At 39.0% G+C, this 27,717-nt stretch overlaps 1 protein-coding gene and 1 non-coding gene across 4 annotated transcripts; one reads left to right on the forward strand and one right to left on the reverse strand.

Moving 5' to 3' along the window:
• On the forward strand, nucleotides 1–26,091 carry CGAS (cyclic GMP-AMP synthase). Of its 3 annotated transcripts, none has more exons than XM_019417740.2 (5): nucleotides 1–1,019; nucleotides 8,864–9,083; nucleotides 14,498–14,734; nucleotides 22,506–22,605; nucleotides 24,853–26,091. In XM_019417740.2, the coding sequence occupies exons 1-5, from the start codon at nucleotides 387–389 to the stop codon at nucleotides 25,202–25,204; spliced, it is 1,542 nt and encodes a 513-aa protein (XP_019273285.1). In that variant the 5' UTR covers nucleotides 1–386; the 3' UTR covers nucleotides 25,205–26,091. The 3 variants fall into 3 exon arrangements, with proteins under 3 accessions (XP_019273285.1, XP_019273286.1, XP_019273283.1); XM_019417741.2 differs by having other exon boundaries at nucleotides 2–1,019; nucleotides 8,906–9,083; nucleotides 22,503–22,605; XM_019417738.2 differs by having other exon boundaries at nucleotides 4–1,019; nucleotides 22,503–22,605.
• On the reverse strand, nucleotides 9,414–9,521 carry LOC128777926 (small nucleolar RNA U13). Its single transcript, XR_008423228.1, has one exon. It is a non-coding gene; the product is annotated as a small nucleolar RNA U13 (small nucleolar RNA).
• Nucleotides 26,092–27,717: the final 1,626 nt, after the last annotated feature.

Below are 27,717 nucleotides of genomic sequence, written 5' to 3' on the forward strand. Positions count from 1 at the left end.
AAAAAGTTTCTCTGCCAACTTCAATGTGCAAGAAGGTCTGTAGTTCTCCAAAATCCTTTGAGGCAGGAAGCGAGCAAATCCGTCAAACTTTGTTTCAAAGCTCCGGAAAGTGTTTTCTGCTTCCCTCCGCTTTAGCGTGCTTTCCCGCCCAGCCACGTCGCTTGTACTGCCGGGTGAGAAAGTTAGCATCTTTCGCACCACCGTGGGCGGGGCGTAGCTCCCAGGGAACTCCCAGCGTTCACCCAGGGTGCGTGCTCCCCTCCCTGTTTCCTGCGTTCCCGCCAGATTTTTAAGTTTCATTTCTCGCTCTGACTGCTGGCTTCTCCTCCCTCGGCCTTTTCGCGAAGCCGAGTCTCCCGGCTTTCGGGGAGCAGAGAGCGCCAGCCATGGATCACCGGGGCGGAAAGGCCACGAGGACAGCTTCAAAGGCCGCGACCGCTACCTCCAAGATTTCGGCTCAGGGAGTGAAGGGTCTCCGGGAGGAACCTAGCGAATCTCCGTCCGCCCCTGGGGCTACCCGACCCAACTCACGGAAGTGCGGCGCCGTCGGGGCAGCGGGATCCCTGCAGAGGAGGAGCATCCCCGGCTCCCCGGAGAGACCCCAGGTACGCGCGCGGGGTGCCCGCGCCAAAAAGGCGCTTCTGGACGCTGAGGACGCGGTGGAGGGGCAGTTGGTTTCGGCGGCGAAGCTGGAGCCTCCGGCGGCGGGGCCGCCCCTTTCCAGGGTTAGTTCTCGCCGCAGGGGCAGCGCGCGCGCCGCTGGGGAGCAGAGACCCCCGCCAGAGCCCACGGAGGTTCCCAGACCTGGCCCGCTAGTTTCAGCTTCGGGGGCGGCGCCCGGCGGCTGGAATCCCCGGGCGGTGCTAGACAAATTGAGGCTGAGGCGCCAGGAAATCTCATTGGCGGCTGAGACTGTGAACAAGGTTGTGGACCACCTGCTGCGGGGCTTGAAGAGCTGTGATTCCGAATTCAAAGACGTCGGGCTGCTGCGCACCGGAAGCTACTACGAGCATGTGAAGGTGAGCCGCCCAGCGCCTCCCCTCCGGTTCCCGTGGCTAGCTGGGCCCATTTTTCCTCGTCCCTCTCCCCAGCCTGTCGGATAGTCCCAACTCCCACGTTCCCTCACTTCCCTTCGAAAGTAACTCAGACTCTTGTTCTCTTGTGGCCTGTGACATAGTTGTACCCCAAAAGGGGAACACTTGCTCGTTTCTCCATCTATACATCCCACGAATATACAGCTAGCTTGGTTGCCAGCTCTTGTCAAGACCCTGCTGTTGGGGGAATTCAAATATATGGATTCATTTCATGCAAGCAGCTTGAGTTTCTGTAACAGTGCTATACTTGGTGTTCCCTAGTCAAATTCTGAGTTGGGTAATTAGGAGTGGTCTGTGAAAAATTCCACAAAATCAGTATATCTAAGAACATTTTTCCTATGGGAAAAACTGCATAGGAAAAACATCTTCCAGCTGCTCCCAGCTCCCTCTCTCCCCAATTTCTTATACAGATGTCATGGGAAGCTCACAGTGAGTGATGCTCCTTATTTTTTATTTATTTATTTTTTTAAACGCTCATTCAGTTATTAGACAGAGTGTGAGCAGGGGAGGGGCAGAGAGAGAGGGAGACGCTGAATCCGAAGCAGGCTTCATGAAGGCTCTGAGCTGTCAGCACAGAGCCGGATGCGGAGCTCAAACTCACAAACTGTGAGATCATGACCTGAGCTGAAGTCCGAGGCTTAACCGACTGAGCCACCCAGGCACCCCGTTGAGTGATGTTCTTTAAAAATTAAGAGAAAATCTATAGATACTAAAAAAGCGTACTCCCTAAGTACACATCCAATGTGATTGTTTTTAAGTATGTATTCCACATCCCATTTGTGTGTGGCTGAATTATCTTCATTCCAGTATGAATTGAAGATTTAGGAACAGGTTCCTGACTGGAGTTTGTTTCCTGACCGGTGACAGATTTCTAGTTGTGTTTTGGCTTAAGCTGTCAGATTTTTCAGGGCTGGACCGTGCACCTCTGTTAGATCTGTATAAGATCTTAGGAGTAGCATGAACAGAAACAGAGGCTGAGAATATTTCCTTATTAGGTAATTGTAATTTATTTTAGAGTTACGTATTGGCTTTATTCAGTTAACTGCTCTCCAGAAGTAGATGATTATTAAACTCTAGATTTAGGATTTAGGATTATAAACTCTTAAGATAGCAAGCCAAATATTATGCATCTTTGTGTCTCTAAGCCTTAACACATAGCAAGCATTCAAGCAAATGAATAATGAATGTGCTCAAGAAGAAAAGATGGATGGTCTCTCTTAACACCTCTGCCTTCTCAGGGTAGCAGATTCAGATTTCATTCCCATGATAAGCATTTAACCTGATAGCTTTCAGTGAAATTAAACCTTTCATATATTTTTTGTTTTGACTGCCACCTAGATTTTAAACTCCATTGTCACAGAACGTTTTACATAAATTGTATCTTAAACAGCTGTTCATTTCATTGGTGTGGACTCAGTGATGTTTTTGTTTATTGTCAGAAAGACAGTGTATGTATCAGTCTTTGAATCTTAAACTCTTTTAGCACTGAAGACTTTATAATTCCATCTAAAAGTTTTTTGAAAGCCAAGTGAGCAAAACTTTCATTAGATTGTCTTAAGTATGATTCTTCGAGAGAGAGAGAGAGAGAGAGAGAGCACGAACGTGTGTGCGCAAGAGAGAGAGAGCAGGGAGAAACAGAGAATCCCAAGCAGGCTCTGCACGGTCAGCCTGGAGCTGGTCTCAGGGCTTGAACTCCAGAACCATGAGGTCATCACCTGAGCCAAAATCAAGAGTCAGTCGCTTAACGGGCTGAGCCACCCAGGTGGCCCATTAAGTGTAATTCTTATTGTATAAGTATCCATCTGTTCAATTATATGGATGGGATAATAAGACTTAAAAAGAGTGATTATTTTTAGAGAACGTGCACACATGGGGGAGGAGCAGAGAGAGAGGGAGACAGGATCTGAAGCAGGCTATGTATGCATTGACACCAGAGAGCCTGATGTGGAGCTCGAACCCATGAATTGTGAGAACATGACCTGAGCTGCAGTTGGATGTTTGACTGAACCACCCAGGCAAAATAAGATGTTTAAAGAACAGTTTCCAATCAGGGGTGCCTGGGTGGCTCAGTCGGTTAAGCGTCCAACTTCGGCTCAGGTCATGATCTCACAGTTTGTGAGTTCAAGCCCCGTGTTGGGCTCTGTGCTGACAGCTCAGAGCCTGGAGCCTGTTTCAGATTCTGTGTCTCCCTCTCTCTCTCTGACCCTCCCCCGTTCATGCTCTGTCTCTCTCTGTCTCAAAAATAAATAAACGTTAAAATTTTTTTTTTTTTTTAAAGAACAGTTTCCAATCAGAGCCAGTCTCCTTTTTTTTTTTTTTTTTTTTTTAAGTAAGTGCTATAACCCCATGGGGCTTAAACTCGGGACCCTGAGATCAAGAGTCCAACACCCAACCAACTGAGCCACCCAGGTGCCCCAATTTTTTTTTTTTTAAGTTTTATTTAAGTAATCCCTACACCCAGCATGGGGCTTGAAGTTATAACCTCAAATCAGGAGTCATATGCTCTTATGACTGAGCCAGGCAGGTGCCCTGTCTTTTTATTTATTTTTATTTTTTTATTTAAAAATTTTTAAAAATTCTTTTTGATGTTTATTTTTTAGAGAGAGAGAGAGAGCGCGAGCACAAGTGGGGAGGGGCAGAGAGAGAGGGGGACATAGAATCCAAAGCAGGCTCCAGGCTCTGAGGTGTCAGCACAGAGACTGATGTGGGGCTCGAACCCACAAACTGTGAGATCATGACCTGAGCCGAAGTCGGCCGCTTAACCGACTGAGCCACCCACGTGCCCTGCCCCTCCTTTTTAAAATCATGCACTGATGGAAGAAATGGAATGAAGTTTGTTTTATCTAAAACATGTATTGATTTTTAAAAACTGATTATAATATATATATTCATTGTAGAGTTGATTCAGTGCCTGGCCCAACAGTTAATCCTCTAGCAGGCTCCCATGGCTAGTCCCACCTACATACCACTTTTCTCAGCCTTTTCCATATTCACCCCTCTTCCATGTTGATGTCCTTGGGAAATTAGGAAAAGGATAAAGAAGAGCAATATTATTCATGTTTATTTTATTCACTGTTATCATTTTGGTATATTTTCTTCTGTTATGCATACACTTGGATTTCAAAATTGGATTCCAAACTCTTTCTAATTGTTAAAAGGATAGATACAAAATATACCTCTCAGTAATTTATTTACTTGGTTCCATATTGACACATTTTTATTCATATATTTTACTGTAATATTGTCAAGTTCTAGATGAAATTTGGAAGATTTCTTGTAGAAATTCTCTAATTGCCATTCTATAATATTTTCTTTGCCTCTTTGCATTTTACTAATCATATAGTTTGGGCTGAGTGAAAGGTTATATAGAAATCAAGTAATTGTAGTGGTTTTAGCCAGTGGTACATTAACCAGTAAAGAAATAAACTTCAACCACATGCAACAACATGAATGAATCTTACAAACATAATGTTGAACAAGAAAAGAGGAAATAAAGGAATACATAGAGCCCATGTAACAAAGCAGGAAAAAGAAAAGATGCTTAAGATCAGAAAAGGAGTAATAAAACCTACTTATGCAGATGACTTTATTGAATTTTTGTACAAACTATTAGAAATACTGTTGATCCTTGAACGACACAGGGGCTAGGGGCACCAATCCTTCCCCACCCATGCAGTTAAAAATCTGCATATAACTTTTGAGTCCCCAAAAACTTAACTACTAAGAGTCTACTGTGGACTGGAAGCCTTTTTGATGAACAGTATGAATAATACATACTTTGTATGTTACACGTATTATATACTGTATTTTACAATAAAGTAAGGAAAGAAATGTTAAGAAAGTCATGAGGAAGACACAATTCATTTACAATACTGTACTATTTTTAAAAAAAGCAACAAAAACATGTATAAGTGGACCTACCCAGTTCAAATCTGTGTTACTCAACTGTTATCAGTGAATTTATCAGGGTTACTGGATACAAAGTCAGTAAACAGAAATCAAAGTACTTCAATATTCTAACAACAACAAAAGTGCAAATGAAATGTAAAAATACCATTTAAATAGCATCAAGAACATCAAATATTTTAGGAATAACTTGCTAAAGATGATAAAAATTTCAAAACATTGCTGAGTAAATTTGAAAACGGACTAAATAAATGGAAATCTATATCATGTTCAGTTTTCCTCAAGTTGATCTGCATAGATTCAATGCAGTTCAGTCAAAATCCCATCAATTTTTTTGTTTAAATTGACAAGCTAATTATACAATTTATGTGGAAATGCAAAGGACCTAGAATAGCCAAGACAGTTCTAAAGGAGAAAATGTTGGAGGATTTCCCTACCAAGGAGCAAGACTTACTATAAAACTACCCTAATTAAGCAGTTATTATTGGTGCAATGATAGATAAATAGGCCAGTTGAGTAGAAAGTCCAGAAACAGACCTGCATATATAATTCAATTAAATACAAAATATATGCAGTAGTGTAATTCAATGGGAGAAAGGATGACTTTTTTCAGTAATCAGTATTGGGTCAATTGTATATACTTGACACCCATCTACTACACATGATACACAAAAATTAATTCAAGATGTATAATAGGGCACCCGGGTGGCTCAGTCAGTTAAGCATCCTACTTTGGCTCAGGTCATGATCTCACTGTTTGTGAGTTCGAGCCCTGCATTGGGCTCTGTGCTGACAGCTCAGAGCCTGCAGCCTGCGTCAGATTCTGTGTTTCCTTTGTCTACCCCTCCGCTGCTCATTCTCTCTGTATCTCTCTCTCTCTCTCTCTCTCTCTCTCTCTCTCTCAAATGAAGAAACATTAAAAAACAATTTTAAAGATATATAATAAACCTAAAGATGAAAGGCAAAACAACAAAGTTTCTAGAAAAAACATTGAAGAATGTCTTCATAATAATAGGATGTACAAATATTTCTTAAACAGATACTCTCTGTACAAAAACAGATACTTAAACATATACTCTCAATATGTACATATGACAAAGGACTAGTACAAATCGGTAAGAAAAAGATAGACAAACCAATTTAAAATTGAGCAAAAGACTTGAATAGATGCTTTAGTATATAATCCAAATAGCAACAAACACAAAAGATGTTCAACATCATTAATCATCAGGAAAATGTAAATTAAAACCATGGTGTGATTCTACTACACATGTATCCACTAGAATGGCTAAAATTTTTAGACTTGACAATTCCATCTTGGAGAAGATGTGGAGCAACTGAAACTCCCTTACCTTGATAAAGGGAGGATACATTGGTACAACCCTTTTAGAAAATTGACACTTTCTCCTAAAGTTAAAGACATGCTTATCCTGTGGTCCAGCAGTTCTGCTAGGCATATACACAATAGAAATGAGTGCTCATGTTCACCAAAAGGCATATATAAGAATGCTCAGAACAGCTTTGTAATAGTTAAAAACTGGAAATGACCCAAATACTCACAACAGAATAAGTAAGTGTATTGTGATAAATTGCATTAGTTCAATGGAATGTTTCATAAGATGAAAAAGAACAAACTACCAATACATGTAACAAGTAAATCTCATAAACATGTTAAGTGAAAGAAGTCACATGTAATAGAGTACATTTTATATGATTCAGTTTATATGGTGTTTCCAAACAGGTGAACCTCATCTATGTTGTTAGAATAGTAGCTACTCTTGGTGGAGGGTTTCTGAGAGTGAATGGGAATAAGAGAACCTTCTGTGCTCTGTGGATGAGAACAGGGTAGTGCCCACAAAGTTCACAGTTCCTTTTGGGATTCAGCCATTTTTCTTGAATAAAGCCTCCCTGGATTGTTGCAAGCCTTTGGTTAATTTACAGACCTGAAAAATTGAATTGACAATTTCTGCCCATTTGTTGCTTTTATGGAAGAGTGGATTTTCAGAGGCTCTTAATTCATTCCCACTGATGTCACTTCCAAGTGTTTGACCCTCATATTATACCCTAGTCAGCTTAGGCTGCCATAACAAAAATACTTTAAACTGAGTGGCTTAAACAACACAAATTTCTTAAGAGTTCTAGAGGCTGGAAGTCCCAAGATCAGAGTGCTAGCATGGTTAGGTTTTGGTGGGGACTTTTCCTGGCTTACAGACAGCCACCTTCTCCCTGGGTCCTCATTCTGTTCCTTATGTGTGGGCAGTGAGAAAGGGATCTCCCTCCTTCTCCTCCTCTTCCTCCTCCTCTGAAGGCCACCAATCCTATTAGATTAGAACCCTACCCTCATGATCTCATTTAACCTTAATTAACTCCTAAAAGCCCTGTCTCCAAGTACAGTCACATTTGGGGCTAGAGCTTCAATATATTAATTTTGGGAGGACACAATTTGGTATACGGGACAGTATATCTCAATTTGGACTAGCCACGTTTCACATGGTCACTAGACATATAGGTACCTTCTTGAACAGTACAGTTCAATAGCTGTACTTGAAGCATGCTCCTGACTAATGAAAGATTTGTGGCTTTTTAAATTTTATTTATTTATTTTTTAAATGTGTATTTATTTTGGGAGAGAGAGAGAATACTCACATGTGTGCACATGGGAGGGGCAGAGAGAAAGGGAGAGAGAGAGTATCCCAAGCAGGCTCCAAGCTGTTAGTAAAGAGCCCAACATGGGGCTCAATCCCACAAACCATGAGATCATGACCTGAGATGAAATCAAGAGCCTGACGCTTAACCAACTGAGCCACCCAGTATCCCCCTGTGGCTTTTTAAATATTTTATTTTATTTTATTTTATTTTATTTTATTTTATTTTATTTTATTTTAGAGAGAGAACATGAGTCAGGGAGAGGGGCAGAGGGAGAAAGAGAATCTTAACGTGGGGCTCAATCCCATGACCCTGGGATCATGACCTGAGCTGAAATCAACAGTCAGATGCTCAGCCAACTGAGCCACCCACATGTCCCTTTGTGGCATTTTTAATATAAGAAAAATGATCATTTATTATAATTGCTGACTCATTTATTATTGTGAGGATGAAAAAGATTCTTTGATGCTCCTAAAATGCTGTGGTTAAAGACACTATGAGTTGGAACTAACACTCACTTGGGTGACCAGAAACTATAACGAGAAGGCCTTTGCTCAACTAGCCAGCACATGGCTACACACATTTTTTTAGACCACTGTGACAAGAGGGTGGCTGGAGTGTGTGTCTTGTCACATAAAAAATAGCACTTAAAGGCTTTTAATTTTATTAATCTGTAAATTCAGAAAAAAAACTGGTATAGATTTTTAAAGCTTGCATCATATCATTTAAAATTATTCTAAATTATAAAAATAATGCATACTCTTGGTTTTATTTTTTTACTTTTTAAAAATTTTTTCTTAACGTTCATTTATTTTTGAGACAGAGAGAGACAGAGCATGAACAGGGGAGGGGCAGAGAGAGAGGGAGACACAGAATCTGAAACAGGCTCCAGGCTCTGAGCTGTCAGCACAGAGCCCGACGCAGGGCTCAAACTCACAGACCTGAGCCCAAACTCACAGATCATGACCTGAGCCGAAGTCCTACACTTAACCCACCGAGCCACCCAGGCACCCCGCATACTTTTGGTTTTAAAAAAAGGGTATGGAACCTACCAACCAAAGCAACAATGCTCTCTTCGCTCCACCAGTCCCACTCCCAGAGGGTATAAATATTAGGGATCTTGCTTTTCAGAGTGGGGGTTTTAAGCAGAAATTTCAAGAAAAAAATTGTGTTGCTTGGAAAATATTCACAAGCGAGTATTTTTTACTATTTCTTAGATTTCTGCTCCTAATGAATTTGATATTATGTTCAAACTGGAGGTCTCCAGAATTCAGCTAGAAGAGTATCGCAACAGTGGTGCATATTACTTTGTGAAGTTCAAAAGAAATCCTAAAGGAAATCCTCTGAGTCCGTTTTTAGAAGGGGAAATATTATCAGCTTCTAAGATGCTGTTGAAGTTTAGGAAAATCATTAAGAAAGAAATTGAAAACATTGAAGGTAAGAATTTTGACTTTTGATTCTTTTTTGAAAACTTTATTTATTTATTTTGAGAGGGGGAGAGAAAGAGACAGAGAGGATGCTCATGTGTGTGCTCAGGGGAGGGACAGAGAGAAAGAGAGAGAATACCAGGCTTCAAGTTGTCAGTATGGAGCCTGACTCAGGGCTTGATCTCAAGAACTGTGAGATCATGACCTGAGCTGAAACCAAGAGTTGGACGCTCAACTGACTAAGCCACCCAGGTGCTCCTTGGCTTTTGATTCTTAAACGTCTAATTATACCTACTAATTGCCAATGTACACTCCTCTCATGATCTTTTTTTTCTCCCCACATCAGAGAGGTAAAGTGCCTACTTCATAACAGGGCTTGAGTGAGGCACATGTCTGTCACACAGCAGCTTGGACGCCCAGTCACCACACTAATGAACTACAAAAGGATCCTTTCCTGATCTTTCTTAACCTCCTTGTTGACCACTTCTTCTTAGAAACAACTCTTTGCTCTTGATTTTAGTTACTACATTTTCTTGGTGTTCTTCCTAAAGGTTGATTTGTTCAGTTTGGTTTTCATTGGATATTCACTGAATGGCTGCCTGTGCCACTGGTTACATGTGATTGCATGAAATCCCCTCTTGAAGCTTGTAAACACAAATTACATTAAGTGCTCTAAAGGGAATGAACTGGGAGAAGTAGTAGCAACTGGGATGGAGTAAGACCCCAAGGCTGAAGAGAGCTTGGCAAGTTAAAGGAACAAAAAGAGGCCTATGTGGACAAGGGGAAGAGTGACATGAAATGCAGTTGAAGAGGTGGCCAGGGACCATACTGCAAGGACTTGTAGATCCTGGAAATGAATTCAGATTGATACCATGTTCATTGAAGTTTTAATTAGGGAGTGATGATTTGCTTTGTATTTTTAAAAGTTTACTCTGACTTCTCTGGAGAAGATATTATAAAAAGGCAAATAAAAAAAAAGGAAAGAAAAAGGAAGACATTGAAGTAATTCAGGTGAAAGATAGTGGTGGCTTCGATGGAGGTGGGAATGGAGAGAAGCAGACACATCCAAGCTGTAGCAATGCTTACTTCTGGATTAAGTGTAGGGGGTTCAAGAGGATTGAATTAAAGAAGGCCTCCAGGTTTCTGATTGAGCACCTGTGTGAATTGATTGTGCCCTTTTCTAATGGGAAGGACTGAGGAGGAATGTATTTTAGGGTATGGATTAGGAGTTTTTGGCTTTGGAGATTTTAAGTTAGAGATTCCTGTGATACGTTGAAGTGAGTGTATCAAGTTTGTAATTGGATATGGGTTTGAAGTTCAGAGGATATGTTTGGGCTATATGTAAACACATAAATGGCATTGGCAGTGGATGAGACCACATAGGCAGAGAGCATTGATTAATTTATTCATGAATCAGTATTCATTGATCATCGAATGTGCCAGGTGTTCTAGGTGTTTGGGATATAGTAATGAACAAATAAATGAAGATCCTCACCCTTCTGTACCTTAGTTATGTAGGGACAGACATATAATTCATAACAAATGGAAAACATAATTATCTTCACTACTAGAAAGTAGTAAGTCCTGTGGTGAAAAGTGTTGGCAATAGGATGGGGGAGGGGGAGTTGCAGTGTTAAGCAGAGTGGCAAGAAGAGGATCCCATTAGAGGTTGAGAAGAGAAGGAGCAAAAGGAGACTAAGTGCAGAATGAGTGGTCAGTGTGTAGAGTGCTACTGACATTCGGAAAACCACTGGATTTAGTCTTCAGTTTTGTGGGAGTTGGTAACTTGGACTTAGCAGTTTCACTGGGGTGTGTGTAGGCATATCTTTACAAAGTTTCAGCTGTAAAGGACATAGAAAGGTGAGTAAGCATGGGGAAGAGGTAGGTTGGGGTCAAGAGAGGCATATTTTAGAATGAGAGATACTGGAATCCTTTGTATAAAGACAGGAATGATCCAGTAGGGAGGGGGCACCCACTGATGGAGGAGAGAGGGAACAGTTGAAAAAACACGGTGGTTAAGAAGGTAAGAAAGAAGGAATCCAGACACCATGTGCAGGGGTAGCCTTTGAAAGGGGGGTGTACGCTTCCTCAGTAGTAATAGGAGGGTAGAAGGATATAATGGGTAAAATGTGGGTAAAATGTGGGTAGTTTTACAGATTTAGTGATAGCAAAATGAGGGCATTCTCCAGGATTTTCTCCTTGGTCCTCTTTCTTCTCTCTCATTATGGTCCCTTCCAGAAGTCTTATCTGGGAGTAGTCTCTAACTATTGCTTGTATACCTCCCAATCCCAAAGCCAGTATCTCTCATCTAGAGATACTGAATTTCTGACCACCAAAGCCACCGGCCCAGTAGCCATCTCCTGTTGGGTGTTCTCCAAACACCTAGAGCTCATTGTGTCTAAAATGAAATACATCTCAGCCCAATCTTTCTTCCTTTTGATTATTCCATATTGAAGAATCAAATCGACATCATTCATTTCTCAGGCCAAAATCCTGGGATGGCATTCCGGACTTCTACCTTCTTCCTTACAGATTTAGTCCATCTACTAGTTCTGTTGATTTGAACCTCTTTAATTCCTCTCACTTCTGCTACTTGTGTCTTTAAAAAAAATAATACAATCTCTATATACTGTTGATTTTTGAACAACAGGACAGTTAGGGGCACCACCCCACATAGTCGAAAATCTGTGTATAATACACATATATAATCTATGTATAACTTAACAAAAAATACACATAATGATCTCCTATGTATAATCTGTGTATAATACACATATAATAATCTATGTATAACTTAACAAAAAATACACATAATGATCTGTGTATAAGTTAACAAAATTTATCTACCAAGAGCTTACTGTTGATTGGAAGCCCTACTAATAACATAAACAGTTGATTAGCACACATTTTGTATATGTATCATATACTATGTTCTTAAAGTAAAGTAAGCGAGAGAAAAGAAAATGTTAAAGAAAATCAAAGGGGATTGCTGCATCTAAATAAAAAAGTTTCTGCATGGTAAAGGAAACAATCAACAGAACTAAAAGGCAACCTACAGAATGGGAGAAGATAGTTACAAATGACATATCTGAGAAAGGGTTAGTATCCAAAATGTATAAAGTAATAATCCAATTAAAAAATGGGCAGAAGACATGAACAGACATTTCTCCTAAGAAGACATGCAGATGGCCAACAGACACATGAAAAGATGCTCATTATCACTTACCATCAGGGACATGCAAATCAAAACTACAATGAGGTATCACTTCACCTATCAGAATGGCTAAAATCAAAAACACAAGAAACAACGGTTGTTGGCGAGGATGTGGAGAAAAAGGAACTCTTGTGTACTGTTGATGGGAATGCAAACTGATGCAGCCACTCTGGAATAGTAGAGAGGTTCCTCAAAAAGTTAAAAATAGAACTACCATATACTCCAGCAATTGCAATACTGGGTATTTACTCAATACAAAAACACTAATTCAAAGGGATACATGCGCCCCTATGTTTATAGCAACATTATTTATATTAGCCAAGATATGGAAGCAGCCCAAGTGTCCATTGATTGATGAATGGATAAAGAAGATGTAAAAAAAAAAAAAAAAAAAAGATGTATTATATATACACAATGGAATATTATTCAGCCATAAAAAATGAAATCTTGCCATTTGCGATGACATGATGGAGCTACAGAGTATTATGCTGAGTGAAATAAGTCAGTCAGAGAAAGACAAATACAATATGATTTCACTCATGTGTAATTTAAGAAATAAAACAAAGGAGCAGAGTGACACAACACAGAGTACTAATCACTATACAATCATGGCCAAGGAGCAAAGTGACAAAAAGAGAAAGGCAGACCAAGAAACAGACTTTTTTTTTCTGTTTTAAAAATATTTATTTATTGAGAGAGAGAGCACGCACATGAGGGAGAAAGAAAGGGAGAAAGAATCCCAAGGAGGCTCCACACTCAGGATAGAGCAGGATGCGGGGCTCAATCCCATGACCATGAGATCATGACCTGAGCCAAAATCAAGAGTTGAATGCCTAACGGACTGAGCCACCCAGGCGCCCCGCAAGAAACAGACTCTTAACTATAGAGAACAAATTAACAGTTACCAGAAGGGAGGTGGGTGGGGGGATGGGTTAAATAGGTGATGGGGTTAAGGAGTGCACTTCTTGTGATGCGCACTGGATGTGGTAAGGAAGTGTTGAATCACTATAGTGTATATATGAAACTAATATTAGACTATATGTTAACTAACTGGAATTTAAAAACTTAAAGAAAAAAAGAAAATCATAAGGAAGAAAAAATACATTTGCAGTGCTATACTGTATTTACTAAAAAAAAATGCATAGAAGTGGACCTGCACAGTTCAGACCTGTGTTGTTCAAAAGTCAACTGTATTTAAGGTGTACAACATGATGTAATACACATATACATGGTGAAATGATTTCAGCAGTCATGCCAATTAACTTATCTTCTCACATAGTTGCCTTTTCTGTGTGTGGTGAGAGTACCTGAAATCTACTTTCTTAGCTCATTTCTAGTAAACAGTGTAGTAAGTAGTGTTAACGATGGTCATCATGATGTACTTTAGATCTCTGTACATACTTGCCCTACATAACTGTAACTCTGTACCCTTTGACTAACATCTCCCCATTTCCCCCCACTCTCTAACTCCTGGTAACCCCCTGGTAACCACCATCCTACCCTCTGCTTCTATGTATTCTACTTTTTTAGATTCCACATATAAGTGAGGTCATACAGTATTTGCCTTTCTGTGTCTGGCTTATTTGACCTTGTGTAATGCCCTCCAAGTTCATCCATGTTGTCACAAATGGCAAGATATTCTTTGCTAAGGCTGAATGATACTCCATGGTATGTATGTACCACAATTTCTATATCCATTCATCCATCCATGGATACCTAAGTTGTTCCATGTCTTGGCTGTTGTGAATAATGCTGTAGTAACATGGATCACTCCCTGTGTCTTCATGCCTACTGCTTCTGTGATGCTGCAGGCATACAACTTCTGTGTTGGACTGTTGCTGTGGTCTTCTCGATTGCCTGTCTCCTCCCTGCCATTCATCTGGTCTCTTCTCTAGGCTTCCCTCCAAAATGCCATCCATAAATTTAAGTGAAAAGTTAATCACAGCACTCCCAAAGCCCACAGTCTTCATGGGCTCCTCATCATTTATACCAGACAGAATCTTGACAATGCTTCCCCATGGTAGGTATTGATAAATATTGGTGAAATGAGGAAAACACTTTGCTTTGTGGGGTCAGTTTTGCTTTAGAACTAATTTGCACCTTACACTTAGCACTTTATAGATCTCCAATTACAGATATATTATCTTCCCTATATTTTCAAAGAAAACTGGATTGATAAATGCTATCTTCCCTTTTATGTGTTTAAACAGATGTCGTTGTCCAGAGGAAGAAGAGAGGGAGTCCTGCTGTAACACTTCTTATTAGAAAACCTAAAGAAATATCTGTGGATATAACCCTGGCTTTGGAGTTAAACACCAGCTGGCCTGCTAGCACCAAGAATGGCCTGCCCGTCAAGGACTGGCTTGGAACAAAAGTTAGAAGCAGTCTAAGACAGCAGCCATTTTACCTGGTCCCCAAGCATGCAAAGGAAGGAAATGGTTTTCAAGGTATCTTGAATATGAAGGTTAACTTAAAAACATATAAAAGAGTTGTCTGTGTTTTTTTTCTTTTTTTTTTTTTTTTTTTACGTAAGCTCTATGCCCAGTTCATGGGGCTTGAACTTCCTACCCCATGATCAAGAGTCACATGCTCTAATGACTGAGCCAGCCAGGCGACCCAAGGGCTGTTAATGTTATATACTAGGGCAGTGTAACTGGTGCGGTTGGCATTTCAAGAGCCATAAGGCTAAATAGACTACAAGGTGAGAGTTTGGTGAGAAAGGGAATTGAAAAGGGCATAGTTGTAGTAGTAATATCAAATACTTGGTTTTAAAATATCATCTCACCCACATTTCAAGTTTATTTTTAGTTTGTTTTCAATAGAGAAAGGCAGTACTGGCCTTGGAGTCAGACTGCCCTGGATCTGAATCCTGAGGCTTCTTCTCTTACTAGGTGTGTGATCTTGGGCTAGTTAACCAAGTCTCTCAAAGCTACTTGAAAGTTTACAGGGCACCTGGGTGGCTCAGTCAGTTGAGCGTCCAACTTCGGCTTAGGTCATGATCTTGCAGTTCGTGAGTTTGAGCCCCGCGTCGGGCTCTGTGCTGACAGCTCGGAGCCTGGAGCCCGCTTTGGATTCTGCGTCTCCCTCTCTCTCTGCCCCTTCCCTGCTCATGCTCTGTCTCTCAAAAAGGAATAAATGTTAAAAAAAAAAAATGTAAAAAAAAAAGCTACTTGAAAATTTCTGGGAAGAGAAAAAATGAGACACTTTATGTAAAATCACAGTTCATAGGACACCTGGGTGGCTCAGTCGGTTGAGCGTCCGACCTTGGCTCAGGTCATGATCTCACGGTTCTTTTTGTGAGTTCAGGCTCCACATGGGCTTGCTTCACTAAAGTCAGAGCTTGCTTTGGATCCTCTATCCCCCTTTCTCTACCCCTCCCCCTGTTTATTTATTTAATAAATAAATATTAAAAAATAAAATCCCTAGTTCAGCACAAGGCAGTTATATATTATTAATTTATCAGAGTCTAGACTCTCATTCCCAGCCATACTTCTTTTCTTCTGTCTTCTTCCCCTTCCACTGCTCCTCATGCAGCTAGCAGACCTTTGCATCCTCAGCTACAGTTGGTCTTCTCACCTGTGTACTCTGGCCTCACGGGTAAGAACAGGTTTTCAGATGGTGCTCTTGGGTAACATTCAGGTTCTGAGTTAGTCTACAGCTAAAACATTCAAGGCTGAGTTAGTCTACCTAAAATCAGGTTAGCTGATTATTTTATTTTTGTCTTATAAATTAAGAACTTTTGGTACCTAGTGCACCTGGATTCCAGGGATATGGAAAAGATCATGAAATGTATGAACCACGTTACAAATTAGTATTCTGAACAAATCTTGGAATTCATTGATCATGCTTAGTTTGATGGCTTATGTTTTGTGGACTCATGATAACTTTTTATATTGCGCATATATAGGAGTCGTTTTCTGCAAGAAAGGTTGTTTTGTAAGAGGATATTACATATATCATTATTCATAATTTTGTAAAAGGAACATAGCTTTCTGTAAAGAGGGGTTCCACCCCTGGATAATTTCTAGAATAGCTGCCCAAGAAACCCTCACTGTATGTGATACAGAAATCTTAACAGGACCCATACCACCCTCTTAGTGGTCTGCTACCGACTGCCGAGGGCAAGACTGGGAGACAAATCAAATTAGGGATGAGAGAGTCCTTCAGTGGTCCTGTGGGTAGTTCGTCACATCCTTGCATTGAGATGAAAGTGGATGCTTGTGATGGTTGCTCAGCTGACCTTTGCTCTCCATTACCTTGGCTGTTTTCCTCCTATCATTGCAGATTATCTGTGTTCAGGCAAGTATGCCCCTCAACCCCCATCTCTATCTGAAAGACTGAACAGAGGGGCATGTTAGCAGTGAAAATACTCATGCTAGATTGCAGACATGTATATCACCTATTTTAGTTTTTCTCTTTCCAAACATTTTACTTTAAATGTTCTGGTCTTATAAGCTATATTTTTAAAAATATGATTTGTTTGGTTTTTACTTACAAATTTTTAAGAATTTTAAAAATCTTTCCACCTGTTTCAAAATAATACCAGCATTGTTATCAAGAGTATAATTGAAAAAAAAACACTTTAAGATTTTTTGTAGTTCTTTTGTTCTTAAGATAAAAGGACAGTCAAAATACCAAGCTTAAATCCACTTGAAAGAATTTCTCCAGGTGGTTAAGCTACCCAACTCAAAATAGTTAGGTTTGTTTGTTTCATTATGGTTTTAAATTTTACATGCTAGATTTTCAATTTTGATTTAATTTTGTCTCATAAATGTATGAGGCATTCACATGGTTCCAAAGTCAAAGCTACAGAAAAAGGAATTTCTAGAGGACCACAGCTTCCATTCATGTTTGCTCTACACTGTTCTCTCCTTCCCTGACTGGAAACCCTCTTTATTGTTTTTCGTTTCGTCGTGTAAGTAAATATATACTTTTATCTTTTTTTTTTTTTTTAAGCATTTATGTATTTTTTGAGAAACAGAGTATGAGCGGTAGAAGGGCAGAAAGAGAGGGAGTCACAGATTCGGAAGCAAGCTCCAGGCTCTGATCAGCACAGAGCCCGATGAGGGGCTTGAACTCTTGAAACGCAAGATCATGACCTGAGCCGAAGTCGGATGCTTAACCAACTGAGCCATCCAGACACCCCATATACCTTTATCTTTTAAGATAAAAAGTACACCTCCCTTTTTTCAGTTAGTGAGATATTTTGAAGATAGAGTTTTGGCTTTATATAAAGGTAGCACTCATTTCTTTTCTCAGTCTGTTTTTACAGCTGATCAAGGAGTAAATCCATATATAAATCTGCTGGACATTGCCAGATCACCCCCATAGGGACTGCACAATTTGCATTCCCACAGCCATGTATGAGAGTACCTATTTCACTCTCAGCCTTAGCAACCAAACTCCTTAAACTTTGGAATTTTCGCGAATAATTCAAAAAGTAAGAAGTGAAATCTCAATGTAGTTTCAAAAATAAACTTTTAACTTTCAAATAGTTTTAGATTTGCAGGAAAATTGAAAAGATAGTAGAGTTCCTATATACTCCATACCTGTTTCCTTATCTTTAACATCTTACATCAATATGCTACATTGTCATAATTAATGAACAAATATCGATTGTTAACTAAAGCCCATACTTAATTCTGATATTCTTAGTTTTTCCCTAATCTCCCTTTTCCTGTTCCAGGATCCTATGTAGGGTACCACATTACATTTAGTCATCATGTCATCTTAGGCTCCTCTTAACTGTAACAGTTTCTCAGTCTTTCCTTATTTTTGGTGCCCTTGATAGTTTTGAGGAGCACCAGTCAGGTCTTTTGTAGAATGTCCCTCATTGATAGGTGTCTGATGTCTTCTTGTGATTAAACTGGAGTTCTGGGTTTTGGGCGGAAGACAACAGAGGCAATGCCATTCTCATCATATCCTATCAAAGGCACATGCCACGAACATGACTTAGCATGGTTGTCGTTGAACCAGGCTGAGGTAAGCCATTTGTCAGGTTTCTCCACTGTTACTCTTTTTCCCCTTTTTCATACTGTTCTATTTGGAAGTCACTGTGCACAATTCACACATAAGAATTGGGGAGTTGGGGTGCCTGGGTGGCTCAGTAAGTAAGCATCTGACTTCAGCTCAAATCATGATCTCATGGTTTGAGGGTTCAAGCCCTACATCAGGCTCTGCGCTGATAGTCTGACCCTGCTTTGGATTCTCTGTATCTCTCTCTGTCTGCCCCTCCCCCCGTCTTCCTCCCACCAAAAATAAATAAACATTAAAAAAAAGAATGGCAGAGTTATGCTCCACCTTTTTAGAGCACAGTATTTACATAAATTATTTGGAATTCTTCCTCATGGGAGATTTGTCTCCTTTTCCCCATTTATTTATTTGCTTAAGCAGTCATATTAGTAAGCACTCATGGGTATTTTTTTTTTTTTTTTTATGTTGAGCTATAATCCAGTACCACTTAATTTTATTGTCTAAATTGTTTCAGCTTTTGCCTTTGAGAGCTCTTCCAGTTGATTGCTGTATCCCTTGACATACTCCCCCGTAGTTGGGGGTGGAGTTTGTTTTATTTTGTTTTTAGTACTAACTCACTTTCTGGTAACTACAAGAGGCTCCAGGCTCATCTTGTGTATTTCCTGCTTCAGTCCTAGAATCAGCCATTTCTCCAAGTAGCCCTGGATCCTTTTATTGGGAAATGTACTAGAAACCAAGATCGGGGCGCTATGCGTGCTCTGCTACCAGGGTGTCATCACTCTCAGCTAAAAGAGCAAGGAAATATATATACATATAGTGACCCCAGTGTATACAGATATCTATAAACATTTCTATGTGTAACCGCCTGTATTTATATTATCAACTGGAATACAGAGCTTATGTACAGTTTCTATTGCCTTCAGTCTCAGAGACAACATTTCCAAAGTAACTTTCTTTGCTTCCACCCCCCTCCTTCAGGGAGGTTTTTTTGTTTCTACACCAGCCCCCTTCAAGGAGGTTGTTTCATACATTTGTAATATAGTTAGAGTCCCTTCTGCTGGTCTGCGTTATTTCCTGGGCTTACTTGATCTCTTAAATGACTTTTTAAAGTTGTCATACTTCAAGGTTCACTGTGCTATAGAGTTGTTCTGATTTTGGCAAATGCATTGTATCATGTATCTACCTTTACATAATAGCTTCACTGCCTTAAAGAGCCCCCCATGCCTCATTTATTCAACCCTCTGGCAACCACTGATCTGTTTACTATCTCTATAGATTTGCCTTTTCCAGAATGGTATAAGTGGATTTCATAAATGGATTTATACAGTAATGAGCACCCCTAGCCCAGTGCCTTTTCCATATATTTATTGTCTGTATATTGTGTAGCTATTACTAAAGTCTTTATTCTGTCCAATTAAAACCTCTGTCCTTGTGCTATACCATAGTATCATACATAATGTAGCTTTAGAAATCTTGATATCTGGTAGAGCAAACTCTCCCACTTTGTCCTTCTTCAAGAGTATTTTAGATATTCTTGAGCCTTTGTGTTTTCATTAAAATTTTGGTATCCTCTTGTCAAGTTCCACAAAAACATTTTTTTTGGAATTTTGATTGAGGGTACATTGAATCTATAGATAAATTTGGGGAGACTTGATATATTTATAATAATGAGTCTTCCAATCCATGTACAGTGTGCACATCTCTATTTATTTAGATTTCCTCTAATACTTCTCAGTGAAGTTTTAGAATTTCCTTTTTTTTTTTTTTATCTATTTATTTATTTATTTTTAAATTTACCTCCAAGTTAGTTAGAATAGTGCAACAATGATTTCAGGGGTAGATTCCTTGATGCCCCTTACCCATTTAGCCCATCCTCCCTCCCACAACCCCTCTAATAATCTTCTGTTTGTTCTCTGTATTTAAGAGTCTCTTATGTTTTGTCCCCCTCCCTGTTTTTAAATTTCTGCTTCCCTTCCCTATGTTCAACTGTTTTGTCTCTTAAAGTCCTCATGATTGAAGTCCTATATTTCTCTTTCTCTGACTTACTAATTTCACTTAGTATAATACTCTCTAGTTCCATCCATGTAGTTGCAAATGGCAAGATTTCACTCTTTTTGATTGCTGAGTAATACTCATTGTGTATATGTGTGTATATATATATATATATATATATATATATATATATATATATATATACATACACCCATCTTCTTTATCCATTCATCCATTGATGGACATTTGGGCTCTTTCCATACTTTGGCTATTGTTGATAGTGCTGCTATAAACATGGGGATGCATGTGCCCCTCCACAACAGCATACCAGTATCCCTTGGATAAATACCTAGTAGGGCAATTGCTAGGTCATAGGGTAGTTCTATTTTTAAGTTTTTGAGGAACCTCCATACTGTTTTCCAGAGTGGCTGCACCAGCTTGCATTCCCACCAACAATGCAAAAGAGATCCTCTTTTCCACATCCTCGCCAACATCTGTTGTTGCCTGGGTTGTTAATGTTAGCCATTCTGACAGGTGTGAGGTGGTATCTCATTGTGGTTTTGATTTGTATTTCCCTGATGATGAGTGATGTTGAACATTTATTATGGGTCAGTTGGCCATCTGGATGTCTTCTTTGGAGAAGTGTCTATTCATGTCTTTTGCCCATTTCTTCATTGGATTATTTGTTTTTTGGGTGTTGAATTTGATAAGTTCTTTATAGATTTTGGATACTAACCCTTTATCTGACATGCCATTTGCAAATATCATCTCCCATTCTGTCGGTTGACTTTTAGTTTTGCTGATTGTTTCCTTCACTGTGCAGCAGCTTTATATTTTGATGAGGTCCCAATAGTTCATTTTTGCTTTTGTTTCCCTTGCCTCTGGAGACATGTTGAATAAGAAGTTGCTGTGGCCAACGTCAAAGAGGTTTTTGCCTGCTTTCTCCTTGAGGATTTTAATGGCTTCCTGTCTTACATTTAGGTCTTTCATCCATTTTGAGTTTATTTTTGTGTGTGGTGTAAGAAAGTGGTCCAGGTTCCTTCTTCTGCATGTCGCTGTCCAGTTTTCCCAGCACCGGTTGCTGAAAAGACTGTCTTTATTCCATTGGATATTCTTTCCTGTTTTGCCAAAGATTAGCTGGCCATACGTTTGTGGGTCCATTTCTGGGTTCTCTATTCTGTTCCATTGATCTCAGTGTTATTGTGCCAAAGTTTTAAAGTTTTCTATTTAAGTTTTGTATATATTTTGTTAGATTTACTCATAGGAAGTTGTAACTTTTTATTATGAAAAGTTTGAAACCAATAGAAAAGTAGACTGAAGAACATACACGTACCTGTCACCCAGCTTCTTTTGTATTTTCTATGTATACAATTTTATCATCTTTCAATAATAATAGCTTTATTTCTCCCTTTCCAGTGCTATGTCCCTGTTTTTCCTTCCCTCACTGTGCTTGTTAGGATAGCCAGTGCAGAAATGAGGATAACCAACATCCTGTCTTCCTAATTTCAAAGGAAAAACCTCAACTTTTTGCCTTATATTATCATAGCTAGGTTTTTAAAAATCTACCTTTGCTGAGAGATTTTTTTTGTTTAAATTATATATATTAAATTTTATTAGCTGCATTTTCTGCTTCTATTGAGATGACCATATGTTTTTCCTTTATTCTGTTAATGAGACAGTATATTGATTAATTTTTAAATTACAAACCAATCATATATTTCTGGTATAAAAACAACTAGATAATAGGATAGTCAGGCGAATGTAAAAGAGATGGCCATGGTAAAACTCTAGAAGTGGGGGGGGGGGGGGGAATCATTTTATTCTTATATAAACTCTCCCAAGGAGTAGAAAAAAAGGAAATGTTCCCTAGCTCATTTTACACGAATACCAAAACTTGCAAGGATGGTATAAAAAAATAAACAAAAATTTTGAATCAGTTGATTCAGATTATTTTTGAAACAAAATATTAAACTGAATTTAGCAATATATAAAAGGTAATACATTCATCTTATCATGCTAACTATATTATGCTCCTGATGCTCCCCTCCATTTTTCCTATTTCAACCCATTATTTGCTTCAGATCACTTGTTTTAATATGTAATTACATTATGTGTTCATTTCTTTTGGTCTGTCTCCCTTTAGAAATCTTCCAGAGTGATATTTTAATGAAATAATTTCAGTATTGTGTTGTTTATATATGGATGCTTTTGATAAAGTACTTTTTTTTTTTTTTTTTTTTGGAAATTAAGAAGAAACGTGGCGGCTCTCTTTCTCTCACATTGAAAAGGACATTTTGAAAAGTCACGGACAATCTAAAACATGCTGTGAAATTAATGGGATGAAGTGTTGCAGGTAACTTCATTATTTTGTTAAATGGCAAATTACCAATGGAATGTTTAATTCTTTGTTGATTTCATAGCTCCAGTCTGAAGATGATCATTGTTGAGTTGAGTCCTGGGGGCAGCACATGGCTGGATCGACCCTGGAGTATTATCTAGAGTGTGAGCATGAAACCAGGGAAGCCAGATCCAAGGGACCAAGGAAATAGTGTTAGAAGGCAAGGCCAGGGAGCATAGTAAGTCCTGAACCTGGATCAGATAGTTGTATGAAGTAGGACAGAGTGAGAGGATATGAACACTCGCCATGGCTAGCCACGACAATTGGATGTGTCTGAGTCATCTGGTTGCTTTAAGGTAATGAGCATTAATGTCACATAATGGGAGGAGACTAAAAGATTACTCTTATTGGATACTGGTGCCTGCTTTGAGATGGTTTGTTCGTGGTGAAGGCCAGGGACTGATTAGCTCTGCTTGGAACAACACTAAGAAGTAATTATTTTTCTTGTTAACATATGCACTGTAAAGAGCTGAGATTGAAAAGAGTTTTCAAACTCATCATTCGAGTTTCTAAAGTTGTCTAGTAGAAGGGTCACAAAAGTTAAAAGGTCAAAACAAGAATGCCCCACATGCAGGCACGGGAGATTAAGGCTTCATATGTAGGCTTTGAAACAGGCATTAAGGAAAATATATTTCCTGGGGCGCCTGGGTGGCTCAATTGATGAAGCATCTAACTTCAGCTCAGGTCATGATCTCACGGTTCGTGGGTTCAAGCCCCACATTGGTCTCTGTGCTGACAGCTTAGAGCCTGAAGTCCGCTTTGGATTCTATCTGTGTGTGTGTGTGTGTGTGTGTGTGCGTGCGTGTGTGTGCGCGCCCCTCCCCTGCTCTATCTCTCTCAAAAAAAAAAAAAAAACCATAAAAAATTATAAGTTAAAAAACGAAAAATATCTTTTTTATTTTTTAAGTTTAAAAAATTGTTTCAAGTTTATTTATTTTGAGAGAGAGAGTGGGGGAGTGGCACAGAGAGGGAGAGAGAGAATCCCAGGCAGGCATCACACCATCCACATGGAGCCCAACGTGGGGTTCAAACCCACAAATACAAGATCATGATCTGTGCCAAAATCACGAGTTGGGTGCTTAACCAACTGACCCACTCACCCAGGGACCCCCTCTCCTTTTAAAGTTTTACTTAAGTAATTTCTATACCCATGTGGGGCTTGAACTCATGATCCCAAGATTAAGAACTGTACCCTCCTCCCAGCTAGCCAGCCAGGCACCCCCCAAAAAATATATTTTTTTTTTAATTTTCTTTTTTTAGCATTTATTTATTTTTTGAGAGGCAGAGAGAGACAGTATGAATGGGGAAAGGACAGAGAGAGAGGGAGACACAGAATCCGAAGCAGGCTCCAGGTTCTGAGCTGTCAGCACAGAGCCTGACGTGGGGCTCGAACTCACAGTGAAATCATGACCTGAGCCGAAGTCATACACTCAACAGACTGAGCCACCCAGGTGCCCCTATATTTCTAATAAGCCTAAATAGTTTTATAAACATTAAATTTTGTTAACTACGAAATAACTACGAAAATCATTTATTTATTTTATTATCTTTTTAAGTAGGCTATATGCCCAACATGAGGCTTGAACTCATGACCCTGAGATCAAGAGTCACATGTTCTACAGACTGAGCCAGTCATCTGCCCCCATTTTGTAAAAATTAAAATGAGATTTTTCTAGGTACTAAATGACTGGATGAATAAATATCTGCCAGTTTCATATAGTTGAATCTATCCTGATAGAATAAAATATTTAAGCTAAAAATAAGAGGGGAGAATAAAATGTGTTTGAAACTTGAAAGCATATATTTGAAAACAGGTTCTAGAATGGCCCTATAATTACATATCTTTATTTTTAATTTTTTATATATTATAATGTCTATATTGTTTATTGTATCTTTTTTTTTTTGTATCTTTTTTTTAATGTTTACGTATTTTAGAGAGCAAGCAGGGGAGGGGCAGAGAGAGAGGGAGAGGATCCAAAGCAGGCTCTGTGCTGACAGCAGAGAGCTTGACGTGGGGCTTGAACTCACAAACTGTGAGATCATGACTTGAGCAGAGTTGGACACTTAAACCAGCTGAGCCATCCACACGCCCCTGTTTATTGTATCTTTGTATTTTTTTCCTGTTACATGCCTAAAGCTTTTTGTGGAATGAAGCAGGTTGTCAATAAAAAAAAATAAGTGGTTTTCTTTTTTATTCAACAGGAAAGATTGTCTAAAACTAATGAAATATCTTTTAGAACAATTGAAAATAAAGTTTGAAAACCGAAAGGAACTGGATAAGTTCTCCTCTTACCATGTGAAAACTGCCTTCTTTCATGTATGTACCCAGGAGTCACAAGACAGTCACTGGCACACTAGAGACCTGGAGCTCTGTTTTGATAACTGTGTGGCATACTTTCTTCAGTGCCTCAAGATAGAACATCTTGAGCATTATTTTATTCCTGGATTCAATCTATTCTCTCGGGACCAAATTGACAAAATAAGTAAAGAATTTCTATCAAAGGAAATTGAATATGAGAGAAACAATGGATTTCCAGTTTTTCATAAACTTTGAAATTATATTTTTAAAAAGAATCAAGAATTAGAGTGACTTTATAATATTGCAGTGTTTGAAATTTGTCACATTAATGATTAACTAAAATGAATGTAAATCATTTAACTCTTTTGTCTTAATGAACTATAATCAGTATAAACAGATTGATTATCCTAGGAAAGAGGTTAGTCAAGGAATAAAGAAGCAAAAGGAGTATTTACAATATAAAAGCTTTACTAGACTGGAATGAAAAGGACAAAATACTTATCACCTGAATTAAATTCATCAAGCACTTAGTAAACACCACTTCTCACCTAGCACAAATGTAGAAATTTGCAAGAGACGTTAGAAATGATCATTGCCTCCATAAAAATGGCAGACTTTGTTCAATGCTCAAACATATTTGGAAGCAATGTCTTGTCACATATGCCAGAATCAGTAAGAAGGAAATGAAAAGTCTACATCATCTCTACATGTCTCAGGAAATCCATGTCATAGCAAAATATAGAATAATGCACATGGATAAATATAAAACATACAACTTACTTTTATTATATTTAGTAACACTTTTATATATATTTCTGAAAAGGCAATACATGCATATGGTACAACATTCAAAGAAACAGGTACTTCCATACCTGCTATTTCCAAATGTTACCCTTTCTCCTCTGTGCTCAGGCAGCATTCAACTTAGAAGCAGCTGCTGTTTGTTAACTTTTTCCCATTCATACATTTTGCACATTTTCTTATTGGCTATTTTACTGTTTTCTCATTTTTTGTAGTTCTTTATATATTTTGGATACTTACACTTTGTTGGTTGTCTGTGTAACAAATAACTTCTCTCATTGTGTGGAGTGTCTTTACCATTTTTGGTGTTTTAGTAAACAAGGTTTTAAAATTTTAATGTAGTTGAATGTATCAGTTTTCTCCTTTATAGTCTGTGCATTTTATATATCCTGTTTAACATACTAAGAGAAAAATTAGACATTTGGAGGAAAGTTTTGGGGACAGTAAATCCTAAATAAATAGAAAACTAGACAAACAAAAATCAAAACTACTTTTAATTCCAGGAAGCAAATGTGTGCAAGAAAAGTCTGATTTGATAATATTGGTCAGCTGTAATTGTATGTGAAGGCAAAGTAATACAACCATTGACTATCAGTGTCATCAAAATTATGATTAAGGAGGATAAAGGAATAGACTGAGTGCTTATATGGTGATAGTGAGGTAGAGGGGTTGGATTCTGTAGTTTCCTATTGCTCCATAACAAGTTACCACAAATTTGGTGGCTTAAAACAACACACATTTATTTCAGTGTTTGTTGATCAAGATTCTGAGCATGGCTCAGCACAGGGTCTCACAAGGCCACAATAAAGGTGTCAGCTGGGGCTGCTGTTTCATCTGGGACCAGACCAAGAAGGACCCACATTTGTTGGCATTGTTTACATTGCTAAGGCTGAGGACTTCAGTTTCTTTCTATCAGCCAGAGGTTGCCCTTAGCTGCTAGGAACTGCCTACAGTTCCTCACCATGTGAGTCTCCCAGCATTGGCAGCCCACACAACATGGCAGTTCGCTTCAAAGCTCAAGGGAGGGACAGACTCCAGCAAGAGGCTGTGCTACTGTCTTATTTAACGTAATTCCATACATATAATCATGTACACTCCATCTCCTTTACCATTCCACTTGGTTGGAAGCAAGTCACAGGTCCCACACATACTCAAGGGGAGGGGAATCCCTCAAGAGTGCTGTGTCAGTTTAGCCAGCTATACAGGTAGGAGACAACAGTCCCCACAAGACTAGCCTTACCTCTGACACCAATTGTGGTTTCAGGAGATTCCCAAAAGCATTCTTAGGATTGATAATTCACTGAAAAGACTCAGAAAACTCACTGAAGCAGCTACACTCATGGTTACTGGTTGCAATTTATTACAGGGTATAAAGATACAGGTTAAAATTAGTCAAGGGAGAAGCACTCAGCAGCGTCCAGGAGGATACCAAACACAGAGCTTCTATTCTCCTTTCTCTGTGGAGTAGTGGATGCATTATTCTCTTCGCATCCATATATATAATACACATGAAATATGGCCAACCAGGGAAGCTCACCTGGGCCAGAGTGTACAGAGTTTTTATTGAAACTCCGTGGTCAACTCCCTACATGTCTAACCTCAGAGTCCAACCACTGTGGAGGTCAAGCATCATGATCCAAAGGCCCACCATAAATCACTTTGTTAGACTTTCTGGGCTGTTCCAAGGTCTTACTGATTACCTTCCAGAAGTCAATGGCAAAGGCAAGACCTCTGAGTTAGGTTTTTAACTTGAGTTAGGGCCATATCTTTATTACCTAGATATAAAGCCCAGGAGGGTGAGGGTCATGGAGCCACCCTAAGAGTATAACCAAGGCTGAATTATTTCTTACAATGGAAAATCAGTAAATATCAAATTTGAAAAACCTAGAAAATGCAATATAAGTATGTTATTTAGAAACGGCTAAAAGATGAAGTGGTTACATCTTGGTAATGGAAAAACGGGGGAA

This window comes from Panthera pardus, unplaced genomic scaffold, assembly GCF_024362965.1.
Source record: "Panthera pardus isolate Hobbes unplaced genomic scaffold, ASM2436296v1 HiC_scaffold_17, whole genome shotgun sequence".
NCBI classification, from domain to species: Eukaryota; Metazoa; Chordata; class Mammalia; order Carnivora; family Felidae; genus Panthera; species Panthera pardus.